Raw genomic sequence first — 27,663 nt, forward strand, 5'->3', positions numbered from 1 at the left:
CATGCCTGCTCAGTCCAAGGAACACTGAGCTTGAAGAAACTATAGGTTGATGGTTGTAGCTATTCTCGTGTAGCCTCGCCCAGATATGAGTCTTTTCTCATTTGGATACATCCTCCTTCCTCAAATCACAGGGACAGTAACATCAACCCATATCTACCATTGCATTCAATATTGTACAACAGCGAAAACATAATAGTAAAGAGCAGTACCTCCCCCAGGCTGGGAATATTCATTACATGGCAGCTCATCCTGGGATCTCTTATAGTGTTTCAGGAGTGTGACAATGGCATCGTGTCCTTCATGAAAAGAAAGAGAATGCGTCTTAATTTTGTCTTGGTTTATTCAGCACCACTCCCAAAATAATATTTGTAACCTAAGTTACTCCTGAGGGCATAATACATTACAATATGGACTTAATACTTCATTCATGACCTGTTGAGAATCTCCCGATAGTTTATGGTGGGGTTGCAGGGACATAATCACCCATGATTCTGCTCCTATTTGTAAGAGGACTGCAAGGAGTTGAGCAAATAACTGTAGGAACGTTGAGACAAATGAACACTTCAAAGTGAGCTTATATGAGATGGTGCAAGGGTACATGGTTAGGACATGATTAAATGTCTGAAACACACTAAGGTAACTGAGGGAAAGGGGCACAAGCTGTGACTGGACATGGCAACGCCAGTAACCCAGCTCTAAGATAATGACACAGGTTCCTGTGGTGGAGACAAAAAGCTGCACATGAACATCTGCATGCCTCTTTCACAGTGAGTCTGTCATTAGAAATGGCTGCCTACCCTGGGATCTCTCTATCCATCTTCCAACTGAGCTTTGGACATAGTCACTGGGAACACCGGAAGCTCTTACTCCCTCAATGCCAGCTGCATGCCCAGGGCTCTAAGGTGTGAGGGGTTGTGAATCTCTTCTCCCTCACCCTTGACACCAGCGCCAGAATGCCATATGATTGAGAGACACATTTCAGCTATAAGCTACCACCAGCAGCGTTCCGGGCTCATCTACTGTGCCAACACTTATTCTTGCAAAAGATGAAGAATGTTAAATGCTTTTCAGCGAACACCATTGATTTTCAATGGAATTAAACCTTGACACTATTGTAAGCTTTCCCTATGAAAATAATCTACTGAAGCTGATTTGTAAAAGAGGAAAACATTCGACCTTAAAGATCTTGCCCAGAGCGTTGTGAAATGCTATCGAACCCGCTGTAAAAATGGCCACCTTTAGAAACTGCATAAATATTTTCCTATTACAGATACCTGAAAGTTACTATTGACTTTCCACATACCAGCTCACATGTAGAGTGCCCACAGTAGATAGAGCTCGCTTATCAAGTTTTCCCATTAGAAGAGCCCAGTGAATAGTAGTGTATGTAAGGACACGGAATAGTGAACACATTTACTAACACCGGGCATTCTCCTGAAGGTAACATTCTTGACCCAGACTCCTTAAAGGAAACAAACAACGATGTATACAATTAATGAAATGTGTAAGTAAGTCTATGTATTAACTATCTAGAAGTTAGCAACTAGGGTCTACTTTATTATTATTATTATTATCTTTAGTTCTCTGTTTATAAATAATGAACCTTGTGTGTTCCCAAACCACAGATACAAGCTATGGTGAAACTGTGAGGACCATTCCTAGTTATTATTGCTTGTTTGCTTGGACATGTGTGACAGGAATCAGAGAAACCTCAGAGCCTGAATGATTCTAGCCAAGAGGCACATTTCTAGTGAAGAGTCCAATAGGAAGGGGCAATACATAACACAAAAGTTCTGATCAGGGAGTGACCATGATATGACCATGACCATGACCTGTTCACAACTGAAGGAGGCAGGGCCGAGGTGGAAAGGGAACTGCATTGGACAGGTGAGGAGACATAAGAACAAAACAGCCCTAACCCCCAGTCTATCAGAATGTGTCACACAGAGCATGAAGTGAGCACGGATTCCCCAGAGACTATGAGAGAAAAGCGATGTGGTAGGACATGGTCGGTGGCTTTCTAATGCGCTCCTTGGTGGTGCTGGTGAGAGGCTTGCACTTAGTGGACCACCTAATACAGCGCTTACAAAGGCAGGATCACTGTGGGTCATCTTCAAAACAGCTAGTTCCCACAGTCCCATGCCTGTGGAATGCTATGCTTTACTTTGCTTAAAAAGAAAAACAGGCCAGCCTGTAAGAAACCAAGTAGGCCACCCAAAGACACTCTTCTGTCTTGCTGTTCCCCAGACCCCAACCACCCTCTCCATATCTGTTCAATATAGTACTTGAAGTTTTAACTAGATTGATAAGACAATTGAAGATATCAATGGGATACAATTGGTACACAAGAGGTCAAAGTGTCATTATTTATAGATGATATAATAGCATATATAAATTACCCTAAAAATCATCAGAGATGTTATGTGTGATAAATACTTACTTGCAGAAAAGTGTCTCGACACAGGATTAAATAAAAACAAAAAACAGTAGCCCTCCTATATACAAATGACAGACTTTGAAAGAGATTGGGGGAAGCAATACCTTTCAGAATAGCCTCTAGTAACATATCTTGGGAGCAACCCTAACCAATAAAGTAAAAGACTTGTATGATACAAACTTAAAGTCTTTGAAGAAAGAACGTAAAGAAGTTAGCAGATGATAGAAAGATCTCCCATGCTTATGGATTGATCAGCTTAACATAGTAAAAATGGGGCCATCCCACCAAAAGCAATTTATAGATCCAATGAAATGCCTATAAAAAAAAAATCCTGATGCAATTCTTTGCAGACTTTTAGAAGACAATTCTCAGTTTCATATGAAAAAAACCCAAAAACCTGGAATAGCTAAAACAATTCTGAAGAATAAAAGAAATGTTGGCAGTTTTACCTCTCTCTATTTTGAATTGTATGACATTGTTATGGTAATAAAACTACACGGTGTTGGCATAAAAACAGACACATTGTTCAGTGGAATAGAATTGAAGACCCAGGCATAAAGCCACACACATATGGATACCTAAATTTTGAAAAGCCAGAATAAACACTAGAAAAAAGATGGCAACTTCAACAAATGGTGCATGTTCAAACTGGGTGTCTGCATGTAAAAGAATGCAAACGTATCCATACTTATCACCCTGCACAAAACTCAAGTCCAACAGGACCAAAGACCTCCACATAAAACCAGATATTGAATGCAACAGAAAGGGGAAGTGAGAAGTAGCCTTGTACTCATTGGCACAGGAGATTACTTTCTGTACGGATCACCAATAGCACAGACACTGAGATCAACAGTTAATAAATGGTGCCTCCTGAAACTGAAAAGCTTCAGTAAGGCAAAGGATAGCATCACTTGGACAAAGTGGCTGTACATAGAATGTGAAAAGGTTTATTATTTTTTTTTACCAACTCTACATATCATATAGGACTAATATCCAAAATATGAAGAAAAAAAAACCCTCAAGAAGCTGATGCCAAAAATAACCAATTAAAAATCAGGTACAGCTCTATACTGTAAATTCACAGTGGAGGAAACTCAGATGGCTGAGAAACATTTAAAGACATCACTTAAAGACATGTTCAACCTCCTTAGCCATCAGAGAAATACAAATCAATACTACTTTGAGACCCCATCTTTCACCTGTCAGAAGGGCTAAGATCAATCGCATAGACGGCAGCTCATGTCACCGAGGACGTGGAATAAGTGGACCACTCATTCATTGCTACTGGAAGTTCCAACCCTACTGACAATACTTGAAAATGTATCCAGGTAGTGGTGGTGCACACTTTTAAGGCCAGCCCTCAGAGAGACAGAGGCAGGTGGACCTCTGTCAGCTTAAGGTCATCCTGGCAGCCTGGTCTATAGAGTGAGTTCCAGCATAGCCAGGGTTACTTAGTGAAACCATATCTCAAAAAAGCCAGAGAGGAAAAAGAGATATAAGATTTCTGAAATTCTGTAAATTGTACTTTCAGTACTGTTCAGTAATATACTTCATATTGGCTTGCCAAAATTAATCTTGATATGAGATTTATTTTTAATTGGATAAATTTTATAATATATATGTGTATCGGTATAGAATAAAATATAAATGCAATTTGGCATGGGAAAAGAGAGTTTTCACTTGTTGCAATCCTATTTCTCTCTCCAAACTTCCTTGGTTATCTGTGCATTCAGCGACCTACCCTAAAATGCACCTCACAGACCAAGGCAAGGGAAACATTTCTGCATGCTTTCTTTTAATAGGTTTACAACTTTGTGTCTTTTGAATCTTGAGCCCATGTTGAGTTGCATTCTGCTCATGGCATAAAAATAGAGGTTCATTTTAAACTATCCACATGTTAAAGAAAAAGATCTTAATATTTAGTTTAGAAAATAACAAAACATCTGTGTAAGACTGGCATAAAGATTAAGCAACTCAGTGTGGGGTAGGGGGATAGTTGGGTCCGTACAGCTTTCTTCACCAGCGTGAAACCTGAGTTTGGAAAATGAGTACGTGGGTAAAGAGGCATTCATGCATCAATACTGTCAGGTCTGGGGAAAAGGAGGCATGCTCATGGTGTTCCTTGACAAGCCCAAATGTACTCAATTTCCCTACCTTTTCTTTCTGCTTGTACCCATAATGCCCAGCTTGAGGCCTGCCCCCCCTCCCTGAGCCACAGAACTGCCAGTGTAGCTCGGTCCTCTTCATACTCCCGTGAGCCCACTTCCACTGGTTCAGTGGTTTAAGGCACTTTAAGGTTAAAGTTGTCTTGTAGCAAGTAGCAAGCCTGCTTGCGGCCCAGGTCCCCATCCTCATGTGTCCCTGAAGAACTTCCTTCCTCCCCATCCAGATGATACGGTGTCCAGCATAAGTGTCCCTTCCTTGCCATCATCCCTTTAGCTTCAGGACGTAAGAAGGACCATGATAACATAATAATGTGTTGGAATGTGTTGTCCCTGGTCAGTGAAAAATGGTTGGGCAGAGTTACAATCTATGGCCTTGGGGGAGAAGGTATGCTGTTAGGGGTGGGCTCTGAGGCTTCAAAGGCATCTGCCAGGTTGTCTCTCTGAGCTCTCAACCACTGCTCCAGAACTACGCCTGCCTACCCTCTGCCACACTCCCTGCCATGACGATAATAGATTATTAACCCTCTGAAACTGTAAGCAAGCTCCTAATTAAATGCTTCCTTTATACGTTTCTTTTGTTATAGCATCCATTCACATCAATGGAACAGCAACTATCACAGTGCATTTGGAATTACATCATCCTTCAACTGTCCCTCACTACATTCATAGGTTCCCAGCTTTGTCTTTGACCCCGTGACCCTGTATGAATAACTTTACCATTATGGATTTTGAGCCAGAAAATACAACAACAAAGCCAAGTCAAAATATATTTCATTATTTGTGTTTCTCCTAGGAGATAGCCCCCACACACCCCATCATTAACACATGCACAACAGAACTACTTCACATGCCCCCCTCCCCATCCCTCTTGTCCCTCTGTGTATGATACTGCTGATGGACAGAGGGTCTAGGTGTCTCTGCAGCCGAGCAGGAACCAGCATCATGAATTTTAAGCTGCCCCTGAGAGCAGCTGAATGCACCCTTCATGTCCCTCTCATTGTAAAAGCTCTCTTGCTTCCACTTGCCGTGAGCAGTTTTAATTTCCTGCCAGCATGGTGGCACGGCTCGCTGGCATTTTCTTTGTAATACTTTTCATCAGGAGCCTAATGAGTGCCTGATTCCTGACTGGTGATGAGCCAGAGGCTGCCAGGGAGGCGCCAAGAAGCCCCTCTGCTCTGTAGGACATCTCCCCATCATCTCCTTCCTCCTGCTGACAATCCTGAAGTCACCAGTGGAGGAAAAGTTCCTTTGCTACAAATGCTCTGACAAGCCCTCAAGAGGCAAAGCAAGGGACCATGAGCACCTGGGTGTTCTCTCCAACCCTGGTCAGAAGGAGCTAAGCAGAGGCATTCTCTCTGGACCGTCACCAATCAGCTAGCTCATCAAGACACTGCCTGACAGTGGACCGGCAGGTACTAATGACACTAAGCCAACAAATTTAGACATAAATAACCAAACTCCCACTGATTAACTAAGAATTTAGTGCCTACATTCAAATGTATTTTTAAATATTTTTTGTTTAAACTAAAAACAATCTTATTTTACACACCAATTTCAGTTCCCTTCCTCTCCCATCCTCCCATGCCCTCTCCACCCCCCATCACACCCCATCCAGGGAGGATGAGGCCTCCCATGAGGGATCATCAAAGTCTATCACATCATTTGTGGAAAGATTTAGGCCCCCCCATGTATATGCTGAGAGTGTCCCTCCATGGTGAATGGACCCCCCCCCCCAAAGTCCATTCATGCTCTAGGGAAAAATACTGGCTCCATCCACGGAGGCCCCATGGATTGCCCGGGTCTCCCAACTGACACCCACATTCAGGGGACCTAGTTTGGTTCTATGTTGGTTTTCCAGGTGTCAGACAGCGGTCCGTGAGCTTCCATTTGCTCAGGTCGGCCCTTTGCTCATCACCCCTCCCTCTCTACAACTGTATCCCAGGAATTCAGCTTAGTTTAGCTGTGGGTGTCTGCTCCTGCTTCTAACAGCTACTGGATGAGGGGTATGTGAGGGCATATAAGGTAGTCATCAATCTCATATAGGGGAAGGGCATTAAGGTAGCCTCCCCACTATTGCTTAGCTTGTTAGTTAGGGTCATCCTTGTGGATCCCTGTACATTTCCCTAGTGCCAGATAGCAGGCTGCAGTGTTGCTAGCTTAATGATAACAACGAGCTACACTTCAGTGTCGCTGGGCGGGTGGTGGTGGCAATCTTCTTAACTTCCCCCCTATTGAATAGTTATTTTACTTTTTAGGTTTGTGAAATTCCAAATCACTTTCCACAGATGTTAGGGCAACAGCCCAGTAATGCGTCATGACCATGGGCACAGCTGAAACTCCCTGACTCTTGAGGAAGGAAATTTTATCTTTTCATAACATCTCTCCATGCTTGCTAACTCAACTAAGAGTTGAATGAATGCTGCTTTCACTCACTGCCTGAGAATTACTTTAACAATTAGTGTGGCTAGGTCTCCCACACACATTCTTCAGTTTCCCTGCACCCCAGTCACTAGGGGCAGCTCTACCATGCTGCCCGGGGGGAGGTAGAGGGCCCAGGTTCCTGAGTGTCACAGCTGGTAGGGGGAGTGAAGGTCAGCTCTCACACCAATCACAGGTGGTAAGGGCAAGGGGGGCTTATCTTTCTCTTGCCCTGGGCTTCGCATGCCAGATGAGAGGGGTGGCTAGCTATCCCCCTCTTACACCCTCAGGGCCAGCTCACCCATGGCTCTGTGAATAGCATCAACTCTACTGTGATGCCCAGATGTGATGCAGGGCTCCATCTCTTGCCTGCCACTGGGTTGTGGAGAGGTGACATCACCCATCCCCCTACTACTTGTGGCAGGTTGGAGAGCTGCTTCTGAGGTCATAAGGGTGGGAGAGATACCCTGCACATCACCAGACACAGCACTCTGGAAAGTGGCCCCTGCGTCTCGCCTGGGAAACACAATACATCTAGCCTAGCCTTGGTGGTGTAAGTATAACAAAGCCACCCCTGTGGTGTGACAGCTGCAGAATTGGCACCATCCCTTGTTCATCACAAGGGGAGAGCTCACCAGGACAATGCACAAGAGTTCACCCTGGTGATGAGGACAAGAAAGAGAGAGCTGGTGGGCTGATCACCCCTGCAACCCCTCATGTATGATCTGATAGAGTACACAAAAGGGTTGGAGGGTTGGTCTTGCCTCACTTTGTCAACACTAGGGCTTCCATGATGAGAATGAGCTTTCCTTTTTTCTCCTAAGTTTTATTTTATTGGAGGAGGGGTTTCAAGGACACAGAGTTAAATACAAAGGGACAGGGAAAGGGATGGGATTGAGATGCACAATATAAAAAAACACAAAGAATAAATAAAAAGAAAGTTGATAAAAAAAGAGAGAGAGAGAGAGAGAATTAGTTGTGGCGATCAGCAAAATGACAGCTTGATGATGGCACCAGAGTCTGGGACATGGAGACCTCTTTTGTTCAAGGATTAGAAAAGTCATGGGAACTTGATTACAGCAGGCAGGGAAGTGTGTGTGTGTGTGTGTGTGTGTGTGTGTGTGTGTGACAGAGAGAGAGAGAGAGAGAGAGAGAGGTAGATGTTGACTGTTATTCCTCAGACACTATCCTCCTTTTTTTTTTTTTTTTTTTTTTTTTTTTTTTGAGACCAGGTTGCTCATGCCTGGATCTTACCAAGTCTTGCCAGCATGCCCCAGTGACTCACTTGTCTACATCTTCCAGGGATGGGATTGCAGGCACACACAACTATGCTTTGCTTTTGAGTTAGGTTCTGGGAAGTGAATAGATAATTTCTTGCTTACAGAGCTAGCACATTACCCATTGATCAGTCACTCACCCCACAGCCAGGGAATTTTCCCTGACTTCATGTGTTTCAGTTGCCCAGATAGTAAAGGCTCAACCCCAGATCCATAACACTGACTGAGAGGAACCCAACCTCCAGCAATGATAGATGTGAGATTTAGTCCAATGCCACAGCTGTACTTCTTATCATATGAAGTCTCCTTTTCTAGAAGCACCCAGAAGTGGAGTCAGGGGATTACTTCTGAAGTCTGCCCTTCCACAGCTTGTTTTCCAGCACATAGTCTCGAACCCAGACTGCCAGTAAAGCCAGAGGCAAAAAAGATCCCTGGCTTATTGTGTCTTCTCTTGACTCTGCTCTGCTGAGCGCCTCAGCTTTGAAATGCACCTGCCCTTTTACCTATTGCTTCTCCATCACAAAGTCAAGTGAAAATGCCACCAGCCCTTCAGCATTCCTAGGGATTAGCAAGTATAACTGTTTGCCAGGAGACCTTAATAGTTAAGATATCCCACTCTCCTTCCTCCCTTCTTTCTTCTCATCTCTTCTGTCATCCCTATTTCTTTCCCTTCTTTGACTATAATTTTTTTTTCATGCACCTGCCAGAGGCCAGTTTCAGTTTCCTTCTCCCAGTGAAGCCTTTCTGACTACTCGGTTTAAGATAATGTCCTTGAACATTTTAGTCATTACTACTTTTTCATTCGTACTTTGCTGACAACATTTATGTCATGATATATGATGTTTTTCATTTATTTTCTTCATTTCAACCTGTCTTTTCATGCTAGAACTATGGCCTTCCTCAGAGCATGAAGATGCTGTCTGTATTGCTCATAGTTTCACCTGAGTTCTTGGCACAGCACCCATTTCAGACTAGCTACCAATGCATTTTTGTTGAAGGAATAAAGTAATAGTTGTGATAAATACATTGTTGAAAAGCAGCCTTCCTTTCTTTTGTAGCAATGTTACTTAGCAGCAAGGAAAGAACTAATAGTTGTGATAGATACATTGTTTACAAGCAGCCCTTCCTTACTTTTGTAGCAATGCTAGTTAGTAACAAGGAATGAACTAATAGCTATGGTAGATACATTGTTGACATGCAGCTCTTCCTTACTTTTGTAGCAATGCTATTTAGCAACAAGGAATGCATTACTAGTTTTGATAGATACATTGTTGACAAACAACTCTTAACTTTTGTAGCAATACTAGCTAGCAGCAAGGAATGAACTAATAGTTATGGTAGATACATTGTTGAAAATCAGCCCTTTCTTACTTTTGTAGCAATGTACTTTTGTAGCAATGTTACTTAGCATCAAGAAATGAATAGTTATGATAGATACATTGTTGAGAAGTAACTCTTCCTCACTTTTGTAGCAATGCTAGATAGCAGCAAGGAAAGAACTAATAGTTATGATAGATACCTTGTTAAAAAGCAGCCCTTCCTTACTTTTGGAGCAATCCTAGGAAAATAATTACATATCTTGTTTACACCACATGCATTATTTTAATTTAATTTAGCTGAGCTGTAGGGAGAAAAGCAGAAGATGCTGTGAGTGGGTTTCTTGTTTACTTGAACATGAGGACTGTCCTAGTTAGCTTTGTTAACTTGACCCAGCTTAGGACTAGCCCATAGGAAAGTCTAGCTCAGTCTGGTCTACTGGCATATCAGTGACAGACTGGCTTGATTATCAGCTGATGCCGATTCACTGTGAGCGGTACCATTATTAATGCAGGAGTCCCAAGCTGAATAAAAAGTTTAGGTAAGCATGAGTCTGGAAGCAAGGTAGAAAGCAAGCCAGCAAAGTGTTCTACCTCCTGGTTTCTGCCCAGACTTTCCTGTGAAACCTCCCGAGCAAAGCTGTCATTGTTTGCATTCTCTCAACATTCTTATTCTTCAAGCTCTCATGGTAGGAGCTCATTCACTGGCTTTCCCAGCCCAGACTTGCAAGCACTTCCACAGTCCTTCAGGGAAACAGCAACACCCCATGCCTGAAACTGATTTCTCACGTCCTGTCTGCTGCTGTGATAAAACACTAAGCAAAAGCAATGTGTGGAGGAGATGTTTGTTTGGCTTTCACTTCTAGGCCACAATTAATCATTGAGGGATACCCTCTGAGATGCCCACAGGCCTATCTGATCTAGGCAATTCCTCAATTGAGACGTTGCTCTCAAATGAATCCAGACTGTGTCAAGTTGAAAATTAAAGCTAACATCGATAGTGTCTGTGCAGCGAAGTCAGCCATCCTACTTGTAGACATTGCTACAGCGGCAACAGAAGAGTGGGACTTAGTATTTCTGAAAACATCTGTCACGAGAAGCCCTGTGATGGTACATGGGACAGATATTCATATCTAATGACTCATTCTTTCTTGATTTCATTTCAACAAGCTTGCCCTGAACTTCTGTTAGGAGTCAGCCACTGGATTTAACTTGCTGTGGAATACAAAGACTAACAGCTCCAAAAACTGTTACACAAAGCTGGCAATTTATTAGGGATGAGTTGTTTTAGGATGAAATGGAAAGTAGAGATACAGTACACAGGTAGCAAAGCAAAGCATTATTTTAAAAAAGGTGTTTATGAGGCTGGTTTGTCAGGCAAGGCTTTCTGTTGGAGAGAATTTGTGTATCTGTTCACGAAGGTTAAGTGGGAACCGAAATGTTTTAAAGAGTAAAGAGGTGTGGGAAGGACCTTGGAAAGGAAGGTGCAATGGCAGGGATGTTGAGAGATGAAAGGGGAGATTATTAACATTATATTAACAGATGCTGCTTCTCAGTGTCATTATACAGAATAGCGAATCCGGCATGGCACAGAGTGGACACACAGTAAATTCTGGTGACCTGGTAAATATGGTGATGTTTGTCATCTGTGGGAACAACCTTATGAAAATGACTGCCCATGACACTTGGGAATCAGCAAGTGCCCTGGGCATAGTGACAAGCACAACCTTTTCCTGTAGGCCGTGTGTGTCACTGGATGCTTTTACATTTTGAATGCAATTGTTAGACTACAACTAGAGACACTGGATGAAAAGATACTAAAAGTAAAATGAGTTAACAGGATGTTAGCATGAATCAGGTAAAATATAAGAAGGTTTTGAACTGAAATAATGGTAATGAAGATAAAGAGGGAAGGAGGGACTCAAATATGCTGAAAGGGAGTGAAGGGGCTTTTCACTTTCATGGTTATGTTTGCTGGGGTGAGAAGCTGTGGAAATGGGTCAGGGATCATCATGGCTTCTGAACTAAGTGACAGTGGATGATGGTGGATGGTACCGTCAAAAAAATAGATGAATAAAGGAGCAGAGGCATATTGAGGAAGCCAATGACATTTGGTCTCAAGTGTTATGTCTTGTTTGGACAGTAAAGTCTAGAGGTTCAGCCACCTATTACTGTTTTGGTCTGGAAATGGATAGGAGCTATGTGTCAATCTTCCTTTACTGAGCCTGGAAACTTTCTCTTGAGTTTGTTTGTTTGTTTTCCCCAAGGCAAAGCTTCTTTGTGTAGACCTCGCAGAGACCCACCCTCCTCTGCTTCTCAAGTTCTAAGATTAAGGAGATGAACTACCATTGTCTGGCTAAGTTTTGAGGTTTTAATGTTAATGTGCATTTTGATCCACCAGGCAGCTACATGACCTGGCATAAGCTCTTCTATCTTCAAGTTTTGAATAGTGCAGAGGTTCCTAAGGGCTACTCCTCTCCTATATATTATTACTTTGTCTATATTAAAGCATGCTATAAGTAAGGAATAATGAAAATCACAGCTTCCACTCAGGGCCTCATGTCCTAAACATATCTGATTCTCAGCTCTTGTCCGAACTTGGCAAAGTTGATGCTAACTCGTTTTTCTTAAATCTTTTGATGAAGGCAGAGAGACAGACAGACTGAGAGAGAGAGAGAGAGAGAGAGAACGAGAGAGAGAGAGAGAGAGAGAGAGAGAGAGAGAAGATGATGCTTTTGGGGACATTTAGTCATGGGGTGGTGTTTGTGCTTCACGCTGCTTAATTTCTCACTGTGTGGGCAAAATCTTGACCTGTGAAGTGAGGCAGAGTTTTGTCTGGTATTGTTCTCTGTGAGCAGCTTTATGTCCCAGGAAGGAGTGACTTGGCAGATGGCTCCCCAATTCTTCATAATGGAAGGATGGCACCTGTTTCTAGAGTTCTTTTGGCCAGGCCTGTTGTCTCACCCCAAATCCCAGACTTAGGGAGCTATAGTTGTTTGAGTACTAGGCCAGCCTAGGCTACATACTTAGTGCCAGGGTACCTTGGGTTATAGAATGAGACATAAAGATCCAAAAGAGGATAAAGTAATTTATTTTATTGTTGCATCATATATTTACATAAATATATGCAACATAGGCATAACAAATATAAGTTATGGTCTGTCTGCCCATTTAAGTATGCCAAAACCTTCAGCAATTCTACTTCAGAAAATGTTTTTATATCACCTCTTCATAGTAATAATAAAATCTTTCCATTGAAATGATGGCTAGTTTTATTATTTATATTCAATAGAGTAACTATGTAGAAAAGTGACTAGTAGAGAAACACATGCAGATTTGGAATTGCCACCTCAAGTTTCTGTTAGTCCTTCCTTTCCCTCTTCCTTGTTCCCAGTCCACTCTAACATGCTACACCAGGCTTGTAAAACATGCCTGCACTCTGGTTGGCTTGGCATTCAGCTGGAAGCTGCTTGAGGACTTCACTATTCATCCATGAAAGTTTGCAGAGTGGCTCACGATCCACCATTTTATTTCTATACTTCCCTCACCTCCATCCCCCAACTTATCCTCCACCTCACTCCCACCTCCATCCCCCACCTCCATCCCCCACCTCCATCCCCCACCTCAATCCCCCACCTCCATCCCCCATCTCCATCCCCCACCTCCATCCCCCACCTTCATCCACCACCTCCATCCCCCACCTCCACCCCCACCTCCATCCCCCACCTCCATCCCCCACCTCCATCCCCCACCTCCATCCCCCACCTCCATCCCCCACCTCCATCCCCCACCTCCATCCCCCACCTCCATCCCCCACCTCCATCCCCCCACCTCCATCCCCCACCTCCATCCCCCACCTTCATCCACCACCTCCATCCCCCACCTCCACCCCCACCTCCATCCCCCACCTCCATCCCCCACCTCCACCCCCACCCTCCATCCCCCATCTCCATCCCCCACCTCCATCCCCCACCTCCACCCCCACCTCCATCCCCCACCTCCATCCCCCACCTCCATCCCCCACCTCCATCCCCCACCTCCATCCCCCACCTTCATCCACCACCTCCATCCCCCACCTCCACCCCCACCTCCATCCCCCACCTCCATCCCCCACCTCCACCCCCACCTCCATCCCCCATCTCCATCCCCCACCTCCATCCCCCACCTCCACCCCCACCTCCATCCCCCCACCTCCATCCCCCACCTCCATCCCCCACCTCCACCCCCCACCTCCATCCCCCATCTCCATCCCCCACCTCCATCCCCCACCTCCACCCCCACCTCCATCCCCCACCTCCATCCCCCACCTCCATCCCCCACCTCCATCCCCCACCTCCACCCCCACCTCCATCCTCCATCTCCATCCCCCATCTCCATCCCCCACCTCCATCCCACACCTCCATCCCCCATCTCCATCCCCCACCTCCATCCTCCATCTCCATCCCCCATCTCCATCCCCCACCTCCATCCCCCACCTCCATCCCCCATCTCCATCCCCCCACCTCCACCCCCACCTCCATCCTCCATCTCCATCCCCCATCTCCATCCCCCACCTCCATCCCACACCTCCATCCCCCATCTCCATCCCCCACCTCCATCCCCCACCTCCATCCCCCACCTCCACCCCCACCTCCATCCTCCATCTCCATCCCCCATCTCCATCCCCCACCTCCACCCCCACCTCCATCCCCCACCTCCATCCCCCACCTCCATCCCCCACCTCCATCCCCCACCTCCATCCCACACCTCCATCCCCCACCTCCATCCCCCACCTCCATCCCCTATCTCCACCCCCACCTCCATCCCACACCTCCATCCCCCATCTCCATCCCCCACCTCCATCCCCCATCTCCATCCCCCATCTCCATCCCCCCACCTCCACCCCCACCTCCATCCCCCATCTCCATCCCCCACCTCCACCCCCACCTCCATCCCCCATCTCCATCCCCCACCTCCACCCCCACCTCCATCCCCCATCTCCATCCCCCACCTTCATCCCCCACCTCCATCCCCCACCTCCATCCTCCATCTCCATCCCCCACCTCCATCCCCCACCTCCATCCCATACCTCCATCCCACACCTCCATCCCCCATCTTCATCCCCCACCTCCATCCCCCACCTCCATCCCCCATCTCCATCCTCCTCCTCCATCCTCCACCTCCATCCCCCATCTCCATCCCCCATCTCCACCCCCACCTCCATCCCCCACCTCCATCCCCCACCTCCATCCCTCAGCTATTTTTTGTGGGTTAGGTTATACTCTGTAGGAACTCATGGCTACGAGATTTCATTACTGTTGGAGAGTACAGGATAGCAAATTTACTATAAATAATTCACACCCTACCCCGCTTGTCAGGGGGAATAAACAAAGCATGAATCTCAGGACAGGAGCCTTGGTTTTTATTGTTTTACTCACTTACCACTAATTCTCCAAACCCAGCTTCCTGTCACTGTGAATTATGGTACCTCTGCTATATATAAATATTGCATTGTGGGTAATTAAATATTGGCGAAGGAGCCTCTGCAAATTACTTTAACTGGTGTCAGCACCAAAGCAATCAGAAGTTTTTAGTTGTGTTCCTAGTTTTGGTTATTTTCTGACCCTAAACAGACTGACATAAAAGAGTGCTTTTCTTTGACAAAGGCAGCCTTTTCAAATGCAACTGCCAGACAAGCCATTGAGCTTTGGGTTCAATTCTAATTGGCTGAGATCTTTTCATTTGGCAGTTTCATCTTTAATGATCTTTAATGCAAGGGATGTAGGATTATGTGTAGATCTATTCAATGGGTTTTCCATACTGGTGCTTAGGGCAGAGGATTTGGACATAAGCAGGCTACTGACTCTTTCTTCTGGACAATTTAAATTGATTCATACAAGTCCTTTGTACCCTAGGGAAAGAGCAGAACAAATCCAAGAGAGACTGCTATCACTTCACTTGCAGGGAGAACTGCACAAAAAAAAAAAAAGAGGAGGGAGTCCTGGGAAGGAGAAGCACTCTAAAAGCTTTAAAATTGGAGCTTGGTAAAGTCTAGCCAAACGTGGTTAATTCTCAGCAGTAAATTTCAGCACAGAACTGAGGTCATCAGGGAATTGATTTTTGGACTCCATGAGTTAAAAGGTTCATGTATACAAACAACATCCATCCTGTACATTCCCAAAAAACCAGACTGAAATCAACTCTTCAAAACCTATTCCAAAAGAACAAATGGCTTTTCTGAAACCTTAAATCACCCCTAGAGTTACTGTATCAGAATATTGCAGTGAAGGTTTGCTAAAAGATAGTTTGTGTCAGGTAAAATAGCTTGGAGACACTAAGTCACAAATGGCACAAAGATGAAACACTGTTCAGTTCTGACTGTAGTCTTTGATGAGGTACTCAGAACAGGTGCCCAACCTTTAGTCATTGCCCATGATATTGTCATCCACAAAGTACATACTTAGAATTGTGTGACCAAGTGACAGAAACATTACAAAATAATTTCTCATTTTTAGGTAAGTTTGGGGTTTTGTGTTGGACCATATCAATAAATATCCTAGGTCAGACTCCCATACAGGAAGTATCCTTTCAGAGAGACCCTGCTTGTCAAGCCCCTTCCTGGCTTCTCTCTCCTAGGGTAGGTGGGGTTCCTGACAAACCAGAATGGAGTCATTTCCAATTTCCTTCTGTCCTGTGAGGGAAATTCTGCACGGATCTCTCTATTCCCTCAATATTGCATTGCTACAGAAGATTCCTTTCTGAAGGCCACAACTAATTTGGTGGGTCCCTCTGCAAGGAACAAAAGAAAGCATATCTTTATTGAAAACAAGCAGGAATTTTGTCCTGTTGACAACACTAACAAGGCCATTTCAGTCTTCACTGAGGGCATGAAAACAATGCCAGAGGAAATAGCAGCAATGTCATCTTACTGGTCTGACTTGCTCTGCTCCAGAACATATGCAAAACGTCCATCCGTCTCCTGGGTACTGCTGCTCACTTTGCTAAAGTTTACAGTAATTATGGGAATCCATGCTGGTTCCTGGGACATTAGTTGGACAAATAGAGGCGGCAGATAGGACCAGTTCTGGAGAGATGAGTGGGCAGCCCTAAAGAAGCCTCAGGAGCTGTGCAATGACTCTTTGCATTGTAAGGAGTGTATTCAAACAAAAGATAAATAAGGCCAGATTTCCACTATCATTCTCAGTCAACTGAAAACAAAGTCAAGCCTGTGAAGAGATATCTGCAACAACCATTCCAGTTGCTTTCTGGAGGACTATTCCTCGGAATCTCACAGACCTCCAGAAAGGCTGTCTGAGAATTCATGAACAAACAAGAGATGTTGAGCAAAAGGATGCCAAGCTTCAAAATGTGGGATGCGTAAAGATAGAGCTATTTAGAGCTTTTTAGTGCAAAGTAGAAGGCCATGATACCTCACAGAAGGTGCTTTAATAAATATCAAAATAACACACTGTCCACTCATAAGTGAGCTCCATGGGACAGTATTCTTAAGAGCCCCCAAACAAATGTCCATGGATATTTAAATGAATTGTGATACTGCCCCAAAATATTACACTATGCAGTGAAAAGAATGGGAAGAAGTCTACAGCTGCCCGTAAAGAGATGGGTTGATCTTGGACATTGTGGCCCAACAGAAGCCAGATACAGTGGAATGTACTGTAACACTATAGTCCATAAATCAGTAAAAGAGGCTGTGGCTCACTCTTTGGGAAAGGGATTGAAAGAGAATATCAGTAGTGTTCCTGGGGCTGGAAAATTTTTTCATCTGAGTACTGGGTGGGTACAAGACTTCACTGAGCCATGAGGGTGAGACTTATGCAAGGTTATATAGTGTTTACTGTCTCCTGGCTGTTTTCTTGACTTGCGTATGTAAGTAAAAGTATCCCTGCATAATTTTTACTAGTAATCTTCAGACTTGTGTGTTTTTCTGTCTTTCTGTCTCTGAGCTGGCAACAGTCGGCTGTTTTCATCCTTCAAACTTCATATCTCCTTTTGCTAATGGACGTTACCCTATTTCAGGCACAGAACACTTTAGATCAACTTGGCAGGCTGAGAAAACCTACAGCTTGCTAATTTTGCTTGTCAGCATGATGTTGGAGGATTCTCACGTTAAAAATGAGAAACCTATTTTTATATATAATTTAGACATCCTAAGAATGCAAAGAGGAAACAAGACTAGGAGGACCAAATATGGAGGGTGATGGAAGCAAGGATTAAGGAGGAAAGATGGGTAGGGACAACTAAAACTGAAGACCATTAGGAAAACCACAGGGAAAGCTACTACTGTAGGACCTTCCTAAAATATCTAAACATATGAAAGGAATCTATATTAAGTCACCAAATAATAGGGGAGACAATGACTCAAATAGACATCTTAAGGGGCCAAATAAAACCTCAAGTGCCAGGAACTGGTTACAACTTGTTGAACTGTTGGCCAATGAGGTACTGTGGAAACCCCAAATATCACATCTGATTGCCGAGGTTATTGGCTATTTTACATAACATGGTGGTAAGGCCTTATGGCTGAACACAATACTTACCTATGTCATCCAACATGCAAAACTCTAGCCTTTGCCCAACTGGAAGTTCCACATTTCCAACTATCTCCTCTACTGGAAGAGAAAGGACCTGCAAGCACTGTGACCTACAGCAGTGACTTGTCTGCACGATATATTGTCCCAATAGTGGTACAGATGTTATGGGAGTGATCAACAACTGTTTGATTGGATTTCAGGCCCATTCTATAACATGGGACCCATACCTGACACTTAGCTAAAGTGGCCAAGAATCTGACGGGAGATAGGTCATGGGCCTATGGGACAACCTGCTGTTATGATTCTGATAAATGTACATGGCAAACATGTTACTCCTAATGGCACATGGCTGTGTGCATGTGCATAGATCAACCAGAGAAGCTTCTTGATGCAGAAGGTTGAAATTACCATGCACCCACAACTGGATATTGTACAGAGTGAGAGATCTGAGCACTCAGTAACGTCCTTATCAAACCTCTCCCCTCAGATACCAGGATTCTACACAGAAGAGGGAGCAGAAAGGTTATAAGATCCAGTAAGATCCAGAGGGGACAAGGAAGTAGTGTCTTCCAAACACAACAGGACAGGCGTGCATATGAACTCAATGATTATGGCAGCTCACACAAGATCTGCACAGGTTCAAGTTCCCGGCATTGAGAGGAAGACGTCGACACCCCTAACCAAGAAGCTATTTACAATTGATGCACAATAGTAAATAGGTAATATGTTTTTTTTTTTTTTCTGATTAAGAAATTAGGTATATCAACCACATTCTAGAACAGATCCCTTGATACTCACTACCCACCTGATGGGAAATGTCATTCTGTAAATATGTTTCTCTTACTTGTTAATGAATAAAGCACTGTTGGCCAACAGGAAAGCAAGATAGGCGGGACTAGGAGACAAGGAGGAGAGAGGAAGGAGTAAGGAGGAGTCAACATGGAGAGATTGGAGAAAGCAGAAAGCCAGCACCTTTCTCCGGTACAATAAGACCACGTGGAAATACTTAGATTAATAGAAATGGGTTAATATTTAAGACAGAGCAAGCCAATAAAAAACATTAGAAAAAGGTCAACAGAATTATATCTAATACAGAATCTCTGTGTGTTATTTGGGGATGGTGTGGCCAGACCAGCAGGGGGAAAATCCTCACTCATACATCCACCTCTGTGTATGACCACAAATCTGTTTAACTATGTTAAGTGTGAACAGCCCCTTGGTTTCCGCAAGCCCAAAGGCTGGGAGTGCCATCTGGAGATCTACGACAGAGGTGTCCTTGCGAGGCTGTAACCAGCCTAATTGATCTCCCCAACAATGCATTTGGAAAATGTTGCAGTTATGAGTCTATTTCGCCATGTTTCTGAAAAAAAAAAAAAAAAAAAGCAAAAACAAAAACAAAAACAAAACACGGTGATACTATTACCACATTGGAATGTGGTATCTGGGACAACCTAAATCTATGTAATCTATGTTTCTAGGTCACAGCAACTCAAGGATAAGGCCAACCCTGGAATAAATTCTCTTATTCCTTTTAAGGTGAGAGCTGTGTGTTTTATGTATTTTTCTCCCCTGATTCATTATAACAGAGACATTCTTCGTAGTGTTTAAACTGACAAATGTCCCCCCCCCCGTATATATATATATATATGTGTGTGTGTGTGTGTGTGTGTGTGTGTGTGTGTGTGTGTATGTATGTATGTATGTATGTATGTATGTATATAATGGACCCACATCATCATTTCTTCTAAGGTGCAGGGACCAGCTGTAAGACCTCTCTGCCTTGGCCATCTGTCTCAGTCCTGTCTCTCTAGAATTGCAGCAGGCCAGTCTCCTTACACTGTCAATGCTGAGAATACATCAGCTCATTTGTAGCTCAGAAGTTGCTTTCTCTAATAATGATCACTCTTTGATCCAAGTCCCCAGAGCTTTCCACACAATCTACAGAGGAAATGGGAGGGTACGCCATGTAAGTAAAGGGATTGTTGATGTGTTGGCATAATCTATGCATACAGTTCAATGTGTCACTGCAGAGATGCAATGATTAAAAACATACCTTTCTCATAAGCCCACATCAAACATGTCTGCTCATCCTTTTCACCACTAGACCTGCTGGGATCACAAGCAACTAGATTCATGTCTGCACCATTATCCAGTAGGAACTGAACCAGGCAAATATGGCCATGGTAGCAAGCAGAGTGTAATCCTGTGATGGAAAAGAACAAAGGTAGGAAAAGAAGAAAGAAGACAAAGGTGCTTTGATGTCAAAAGAGTCATTCCTAAATCAGGATTGTTTCCAAAAATATAAAGCCATGCTCCATATGTGGTAAAGAATTATTTTATTATTGAGAAAGCAAGTGATATACTCAACTATAGAGGTATTCTAGCCTAAGCAAAGTTCTTTACTGACTATACTTCCACAGAGTTTGTTTTTATTTTTTATTGCTATTTCTACAGTAATGGTCAAGAACAAATATTGTTGCCTTTACAAAAGAAAGAAATAATCAAAAGTCCAGTCAGTATTTTTCTTGAGCACCAAACCATGGGCAGGGGGATGTCTTCAACCTGTCATGATCCAGGGTACACATGTTGCAAAGACTGTATGTAGATTTTTAAATCAACAGTGGAACTGAACAAAACTCAATCTGATTTTTGTTATTGGCCTTTTCCATTAATTCTAAATGATTCTAATTGATAAAATACCTTGGCCCCTGGAGCTTGGCCATTCTCAGCATCTTATTCCCCCTTGGATCAACACTATTCTTGATAGCTGATGGGTCTGTGTTCTCGGCTCAGTCTTACCTGTATGCCCATCTCTTCCTTGATGATTAATGCTCACAGCATTCTGATCAAGAAGAAATCTGACCAGGTCAATGTTCTTGCCATAGGTACAAGCACTGTGGAAGAACAAAATAGAAAAGATTGAGGGTGCTATGTCCTGAGCCATGTGCCCAAAGACTCCCAATTCCAAGGATTTCAGGGTGGACTGTATTTAGAGATACTGTCTTCCAAGATAAAGTTGAAGCACAGCAGGATACTTAGAGTAGATCCTAATCTAGTAAGTTGGTGTCCTTATGGGAAGTGGAACTTGGGACAAAGATTGTACAAGTAGAAGGTTGAACACAGGAAAGTAGAGAGAAGTTGACCACCTTCAATCCAAAAACAACATTTGTGTAGGAGGCAAAAGTTGTCACTACTCAGATTTTGTAGATCTGAAGGTGTGAAATGGTGCATCTCTATTGTTTAAGTCATCCAAGGTGACTACTAATATGAGAATCATTACAAACGATATAAACTTGGTTAATCCAGGCCAATGCAGACACTGGTGTGTATAAAAAAGTAACAGAGACACAGGCAAGGAAGGGTGGTGGTGGAGGAGAAGAATGAAGAAGTAACAGAGCTCTTGTAAGCACTGCTTAACAACTGGAGCAAAACAAAGGAGTGTGAAATTCCTGGAATTTTGGTCAAGTATTCCCCATGTTGTCAATTTACCTTTACTCTAGCAGATACATGCAAGATAGTCAAATGCGCATTCCAGACAGGTCCAGGGAACTTTGATCAAACTGAGATAATCATCTGAAGTTAATCTCCAGGAAAAGGATTCCATTTCTCTTAAGGACTCTGTGACCAAAAAGTAAGTGCTCCAGGTTCTACTGTTCTAGGAAGCACATGCACACCCTAGTGTAGAATGTGCTTGGGCCTTTGAGCTTGAGTTTCCATTCTTTTCCCTCTCTACTTGCCACATGCTCTGAAAATTTTAAATGAATCCATGCTGTGGGCTATGGTGTCATCACACAGACAGTGGATCTGATCACTTCCTTCTGGCTGGAGAACACTGACATGGTGAAGTACTCAAAGGAACTAAGATTTTACTGTTCTTCTCCAACATACTACATCTCAACAAGTGTTTCCCCTCGTGCTCCTTCATCCCCTCCCGGAAGTCTTTTTCCCTCACTCCCTCTCTCTTCCAGATCCATCCCTCTCCATCTTCTGTCAGAAAAGAGCTGGCCCTCCATGACACGCTGCAATAAGATCAGGCACATACAGTCACATCAAGGCTGGGAGGGACAACCGGTAGGAGGTAAAGTGTCCCACAAGCCGGCAAGACAGTCAGAGGCCCTGTTCCCTCTGTTAGGAATCCCACAAAAACACCAAGCTACACAGCTGTAACCTACAGGCTCCCTGATCTCTGGGAGCCTATGAGTTCCAGTCAGTTGATGCTGTGGGCCCGGTTCTTGTGGTGTCCCTAACCCCTCTGCTTCCTCTGATCCTTCCCCCTCCTCCGCAGGACTCTCCAAGCTCCACCTGATGTTCAACTGTGGGACTCTGCATCTGCTCCTGTCAGTGGCTGGATGAAGTCTCCCTGGCCCCTTGGATGATGATTCTGTTAAGCTCTGCTCTCAGAACACTATGCAGCCATTGACAAACTGTAGGTCAAAGATTTGATAGCTGGGTTGGTGTCCCAATCACTCCACTTGAGGCCTTGCCTGATTGTAGAAAATGGCCCATTCAGGCTCGGTGTCACCTGTTACTAGGAGTCTTTACTAAGGTTGCTCTCAAATATTTCAGAGAGTTCCATTTCACCAGATCTCTACCTTACTCATGAAACATCTCCCAGTTCTATTCTTTTCTCCCCTGCCCCTTCATCTTTCCTGTTCCCAACCCTGCCTGCCCGTAGTCTACCCACAGAATCTATTGTCTCTCCCTTTCCCAGGGAGAGCCTTGCATTCCCCTTTAAGGTCTCCTTGTTACTTAGCCCATCTGCATCTGTGGACCACACTATGACTGTCTTTTACTTTACAGCTAATATCCACTAATAAGTGAATGCATATAGTGTTTGCCTTTCAGGTTCTAAGTTGAAAAAAAATCATCACTTAGGATGAATTTTTTTCTAGTTTTGTATATTTGCCTGAAAGTTTCAAGATGCTATGGTTTTAACAGCTGAGCAATACTCCACTTAAAGCAATTCCACTAAGAATAGCAACAAGACAGGGCTGTCTCCTCTTTCCAAAACCTATTCAAGATAGTACTTGAAGTTCTAGCTAGTACAATAAGACAACTTTAGGAGATCAAGGGGAAACAAATTAGAAAGGATGAAGTCAAAGTACCATTACTAGCAGATGACAAGATACTGTACCTGCACCACACCAAAAACTCTCCCAGGGAACTCCTACAGCTAATAAACATCTTCAGCACCTTCAGCAAAGCAGCTGAAGATTAACTCAAACATTTCAGTAGCCTTCTTATATACTATTTAGACAAGTAGGTTGAGAAAGAAAGCTGGGAAATAACACCCTTTATAATAGCTGAAAATAATATAAAGTATCTTGGGGTAACCCTAACCAAGCTAGTAAAAGTTAGATATGATAAAATCTTCAAATATTTGAAGAAGGAAATTGAAGACGATATCAGAAACTGGAAAGGTCTCCTAGATCATGGATCAATAGGATTAATATAGTAAAAATGGCCATACTACCAAGAGCAATCTACACATTAACTCAATTGCCACTAAAATTCCAACAAATTGTGGTGATATCTTGCTTGTACAAATAACGCCTGCCAGAAGATCAGTGAATGGAGCTGACCACTGGGTAACCATAGAGATCTGGAGGTTATAGCTAATGGCAAGTTCCATTTTTGATCTTCAGACAGGCTTTACTTGTGCAAGCAAGATGTCACCACACACAATTCTTTACATAACTTGAAGGAACAATATTCAACTTCACATGTAAAAACAAAAATCCCAGTATATTAAAAAAAAAAAAAAAAAAAAAAACAATCCTGTACAATAAAAGAACTTCTGGAGGTATCACCATCCCAGATTTCAAGCTATACTACAGATCTGCAGTGATTAAAAAAAAATCACCATGATATTGGTATAAAAACAGACACATGGATCAATAGAATTCAATAGAAGACACAGACATACATAAACCCTCTCACCTATGGACACCTGATTTCTTTTTCTTTTTTATAACAAATCCAGAAATATATAATGGGAGAAAAGAAAGTTTCTTCAACAAGTGTCTAACAGGAATTTGGCATGTAGAAGAATGCAAATAGATATATATCTATCAAGTGCTCACACATGCGCACACACACACACACACACACACAAACACACACATACACACACACCTGCAAAAAAAGCAGGAACACTGAAGCTAAAGAGGGTGGAGGAATAGTTGCCTTGAATCCACAGGCACAGGAGAAAACTTCCTGAACAGAACACCAGTAGTGCAGACACTAAATGGGACCTCATGAAACCTAGAACCTTCTGTAAGGCAAAGGACACCATCAATAGGACATAGTGCCAGCATGCAGAATGGGAAGAGACTTTCACCATCCCCACATCTGACCGAGGGCTGATTTCCAAAACATAAAGAACTCAAGAAACTAGACATTAAAAAATTAAATGATCCAGTTAAAAAAAAGTTGGTTACAGATCTAAACATAGAATTTTCAACAGATGACTACAGGAATCAAGATTTTTATAGATTAATTCTGCAGTAGATCTGTTGAACTACTTAAACGGAATTTCTACTTCCAGTGCTTACTGTGAAAGCCGAAATGAATACAGGGAGGACGAGTTTGTGCGAGGTAAATACATTGTGTGCATAATACCTGTCTCATTGCTGCTGTGACGTGTAACTGGGGAAGGAGGGACTCCCTTTGGCTCACGGTCTAAGAGGGAACAGTCGGCTGTGCCGCGAAGGCAAGCAGTAGGGCCTGGAGAAGCAACGCAGTCAGAAAGCAGAGGAAGACTCGGGCTGGTGCTCAGCTCACTCCTCTCTCTTGTGTGTTTTACTTAGATTGGAAAGACACCACTCATATTCACAATGGGTCTTCCCTTCCCCCAGTTAATCCCTTCTACCCATGTCCTTTCATGCAAGGGTGAGTTTGCATCCAGCCAGTCAAGAAGAAAAGGAGGACTAAGCATGACACTCATCAGTGATTATTGTCTTTTGTTTTTAACTAGCAAGTGTCAGAAATAGCCCCTTTCCTGCAGTTTCCCTTTACAGAAAGTGATCACTCCTTCATCCTCCCAAACCCTGGGAAGCCAGGTTTTCTCATCTAGTACAGAGAGAAACTACATATAACCATGGGTAGAGGAAGGGGACAGAGACTCAGTTCAGCACTTTCTCTGGGTCTCACTACTTCTTCTCCCTGTGGTGGCCCTTGAGGAAGTCACTCTTAATGAAGCTGTCCCGGAATTGTGCACATAAATCTTTCTGCTGTGTGATGCCTTCTCATGAACGAAAGGCAGCGCTCACTATCTCAATTTTATGTTATATTGGATGCCTGATATAGAAGCACAAGGTTATTTTTACTTTAGGATTAATGATTTTTTTTCCTGTCTATTTTTCACCAACATAAACCAAACAATATGTGGACAACAAATTAATCTAGAATACAATTTTTTAACGGTTGCAAAAAAAAAAAAAAAAAAAAAAAAAACCTGAGAAATACATAAGGTCCAAGTAAATGATCTTTATAATCAAGGTCTATTAAACTCGAAGAAACATTTTTTTATAGTAAAATGACAACACTTTGACACTTCTAATGCTGTGAATTGCACCCACCCACCTTCCTCGTGGACTGTGCAGAAGCATTGTGGCTCTGGGCTACCAGTAGCCTCCTGCTTCATTTGCTTGCTGAACTTGCATGCATATTTTCCAAGCCCAGCTGATCCTGCACTGCTTTTAAAGGGTTCCAAGAAAAGAGCTACTTCCTAGGTAACCCAACACCAACTAGGCTTTTAGCAGCTGACAGATGAGTATCTTGGGTAGACACATTTGCACATAAGGTTTAAGGAAGTGAGGGAGAAAGTGTCACATTTGATGCTGATGAATCCTAGTAATGAGACTCTTGTCAGGGGAGGATTATGGGTACGGCCCCGTTTGGCAGCTTTTCTCAGAGTGAGGAGCAATATGCTTACAGATGTTGATAGGCCTGTTACCTTGGCAACACCAATCCTGTCTTTGTGGCTCCAGCTGGTAATGCAGCATCTGGCTCCAACCAGTCTGCTGCACTATGGCAGTGTCTGCTTCCTTCCACATCTTCTCCCAGCGTCCCTGCATCCAGCCAGCCTTCTTTTCCTTTGCCTACCTCCGTGCCCACTTTCTGATGGCAACAACTGTCACTATTCATTATGGCTTTGTGTACACGACTGTAGGCGCTGCATGGCGTCGGGCCAAGCCCAGTGGCTAGTGTGCAGAGATAGATGTTCTTTACCTGTGGAAAGCTGTCTCGCTGAAGATGTTTTCCTTAGTCAGACTTTCAGTTCCTGTTATGTGGATGATCTCCTTTGCAACTTCAAAATTTCCACTGTAGCATGCCCTGGGCAGGAAGAAAATACCTTGACATTTTGATATGCAAGAGGACACAGGTTGGGTCGTGAGAAATGCTAAGCCATACTCACAGGTGCAAGGGTGTGTCGCCGTAGATGTTCACCACATGAGGCTGAACCTCCAAGTCACTTTGGAGTAAGTACTTCACGATGTTGTGGTGTCCAAAGCGAGAACAGAAGTGCAGAGGGGCGTGGCCCTCATTGTCCTGGGCATTCACTGTGATTGGTGAGAAAGTAGAGACTTTTGCCATTTTCTTCCGCATCCTTTATATGTAACGCCATGCGCTCTGCCTAAGTGCCCAAGATACTCTTAGAAATTGCCAATTACTGTTTATAATAGGGGAGATTAAGTGCAACCAATTAAAAAAAGTTATAATTCCGTTGTATTGCCTATTACCACATCAAACAGGCTTCTCTTTAGTGCTCACAAATTCTATGGAACACAGCTAATCAAGTTTGTCTTGCAATGAAGAATCTGATAAGCATCCACAGCATCTGTGAACTCATTCCCATAAGCACCCCTTCCAACCGACCCCTATTTCCTCTGAAGGATTTTAAACTTTGAGAGTTCTTGACCTGCCTGGCTCATACAATCCCTCTTTGACTGGATTCTCAGAGCTTGGCCCAGTGCTTGGCTCTGGATGTCTGCATCTGCTTCCATCAGTTACTCGCTAAATGCTCTCTGATGACAATTGTGGTAGTCATCGATCTGATTACAGGAGGTGGCCAGTTTGGGCACCCTCTCTGCTGTGGCTAGGAGTCTTAGCTGGAGTCACCCTTGTGGATTCCTGGGAGTTTCTCTTGTACCATGTTCCTCCCTAGCTCTGAAATGGCCCTCCCATGAAGATGTCCCTTTTATTACCTTCCCCACCATCTTGCCCCCAGCCCACCCAGCATGCTCCCTCAAGTTCTGAAGTCCTGTATTCCCTGACCTCTGACTCCAGTTTACACAGGAGACCTCTTCTATTTCCCCTTCCTAGGGTAAGGACTGTATCCCTCTTTGTACCCTCTTTTTTTTTTTTTTTCCCTAGCCTCTCTGGGGCTGTGGATTGTAGGTTGGCTATCCTGTACTTTACCTCTGTTATGAGTATGTACTACGTTTGTCTTTCTAGGTCTGAGTTACCTCACTCAGAAAGATTTTTGTTTTCTAGATCTATCCATTTGCCTGCAAA

General features: G+C 43.6%; 1 protein-coding gene across 1 annotated transcript; it reads right to left on the reverse strand.

Annotated features, from left to right (window-relative positions):
* Nucleotides 1-165: 165 nt before the first annotated feature.
* LOC127230671 (serine/threonine-protein kinase TNNI3K-like) lies at nucleotides 166-26,754 on the reverse strand. The gene is made up of 5 exons (XM_051195975.1): nucleotides 26,564-26,754; nucleotides 26,377-26,481; nucleotides 20,944-21,038; nucleotides 20,198-20,347; nucleotides 166-296 (listed from the first exon to the last, which is right to left on the reverse strand). The coding sequence occupies exons 1-5, from the start codon at nucleotides 26,752-26,754 to the stop codon at nucleotides 166-168; spliced, it is 672 nt and encodes a 223-aa protein (XP_051051932.1).
* Between the last annotated feature and the right edge of the window lie 909 nt (nucleotides 26,755-27,663).

Source organism: Phodopus roborovskii, unplaced genomic scaffold (assembly GCF_943737965.1).
Source record: "Phodopus roborovskii unplaced genomic scaffold, PHOROB, whole genome shotgun sequence".
NCBI lineage: Eukaryota > Metazoa > Chordata > Mammalia > Rodentia > Cricetidae > Phodopus > Phodopus roborovskii.

Excerpts from the sequence above, each read along its gene's own strand:
- LOC127230671 (XM_051195975.1), bottom strand. The coding sequence starts at position 26,754 with ATGCGGAAGAAAATGGCAAAAGTCTCTACTTTCTCACCAATCACAGTG. Across the intron at positions 26,482-26,563 it reads GGCGACACACCCTTGCACCT|GGCATGCTACAGTGGAAATT; the intron begins GTGAGTATGGCT and ends CTTCCTGCCCAG. Across the intron at positions 21,039-26,376 it reads AGCGAGACAGCTTTCCACAG|TGCTTGTACCTATGGCAAGA; the intron begins GTAAAGAACATC and ends GTTCTTCCACAG.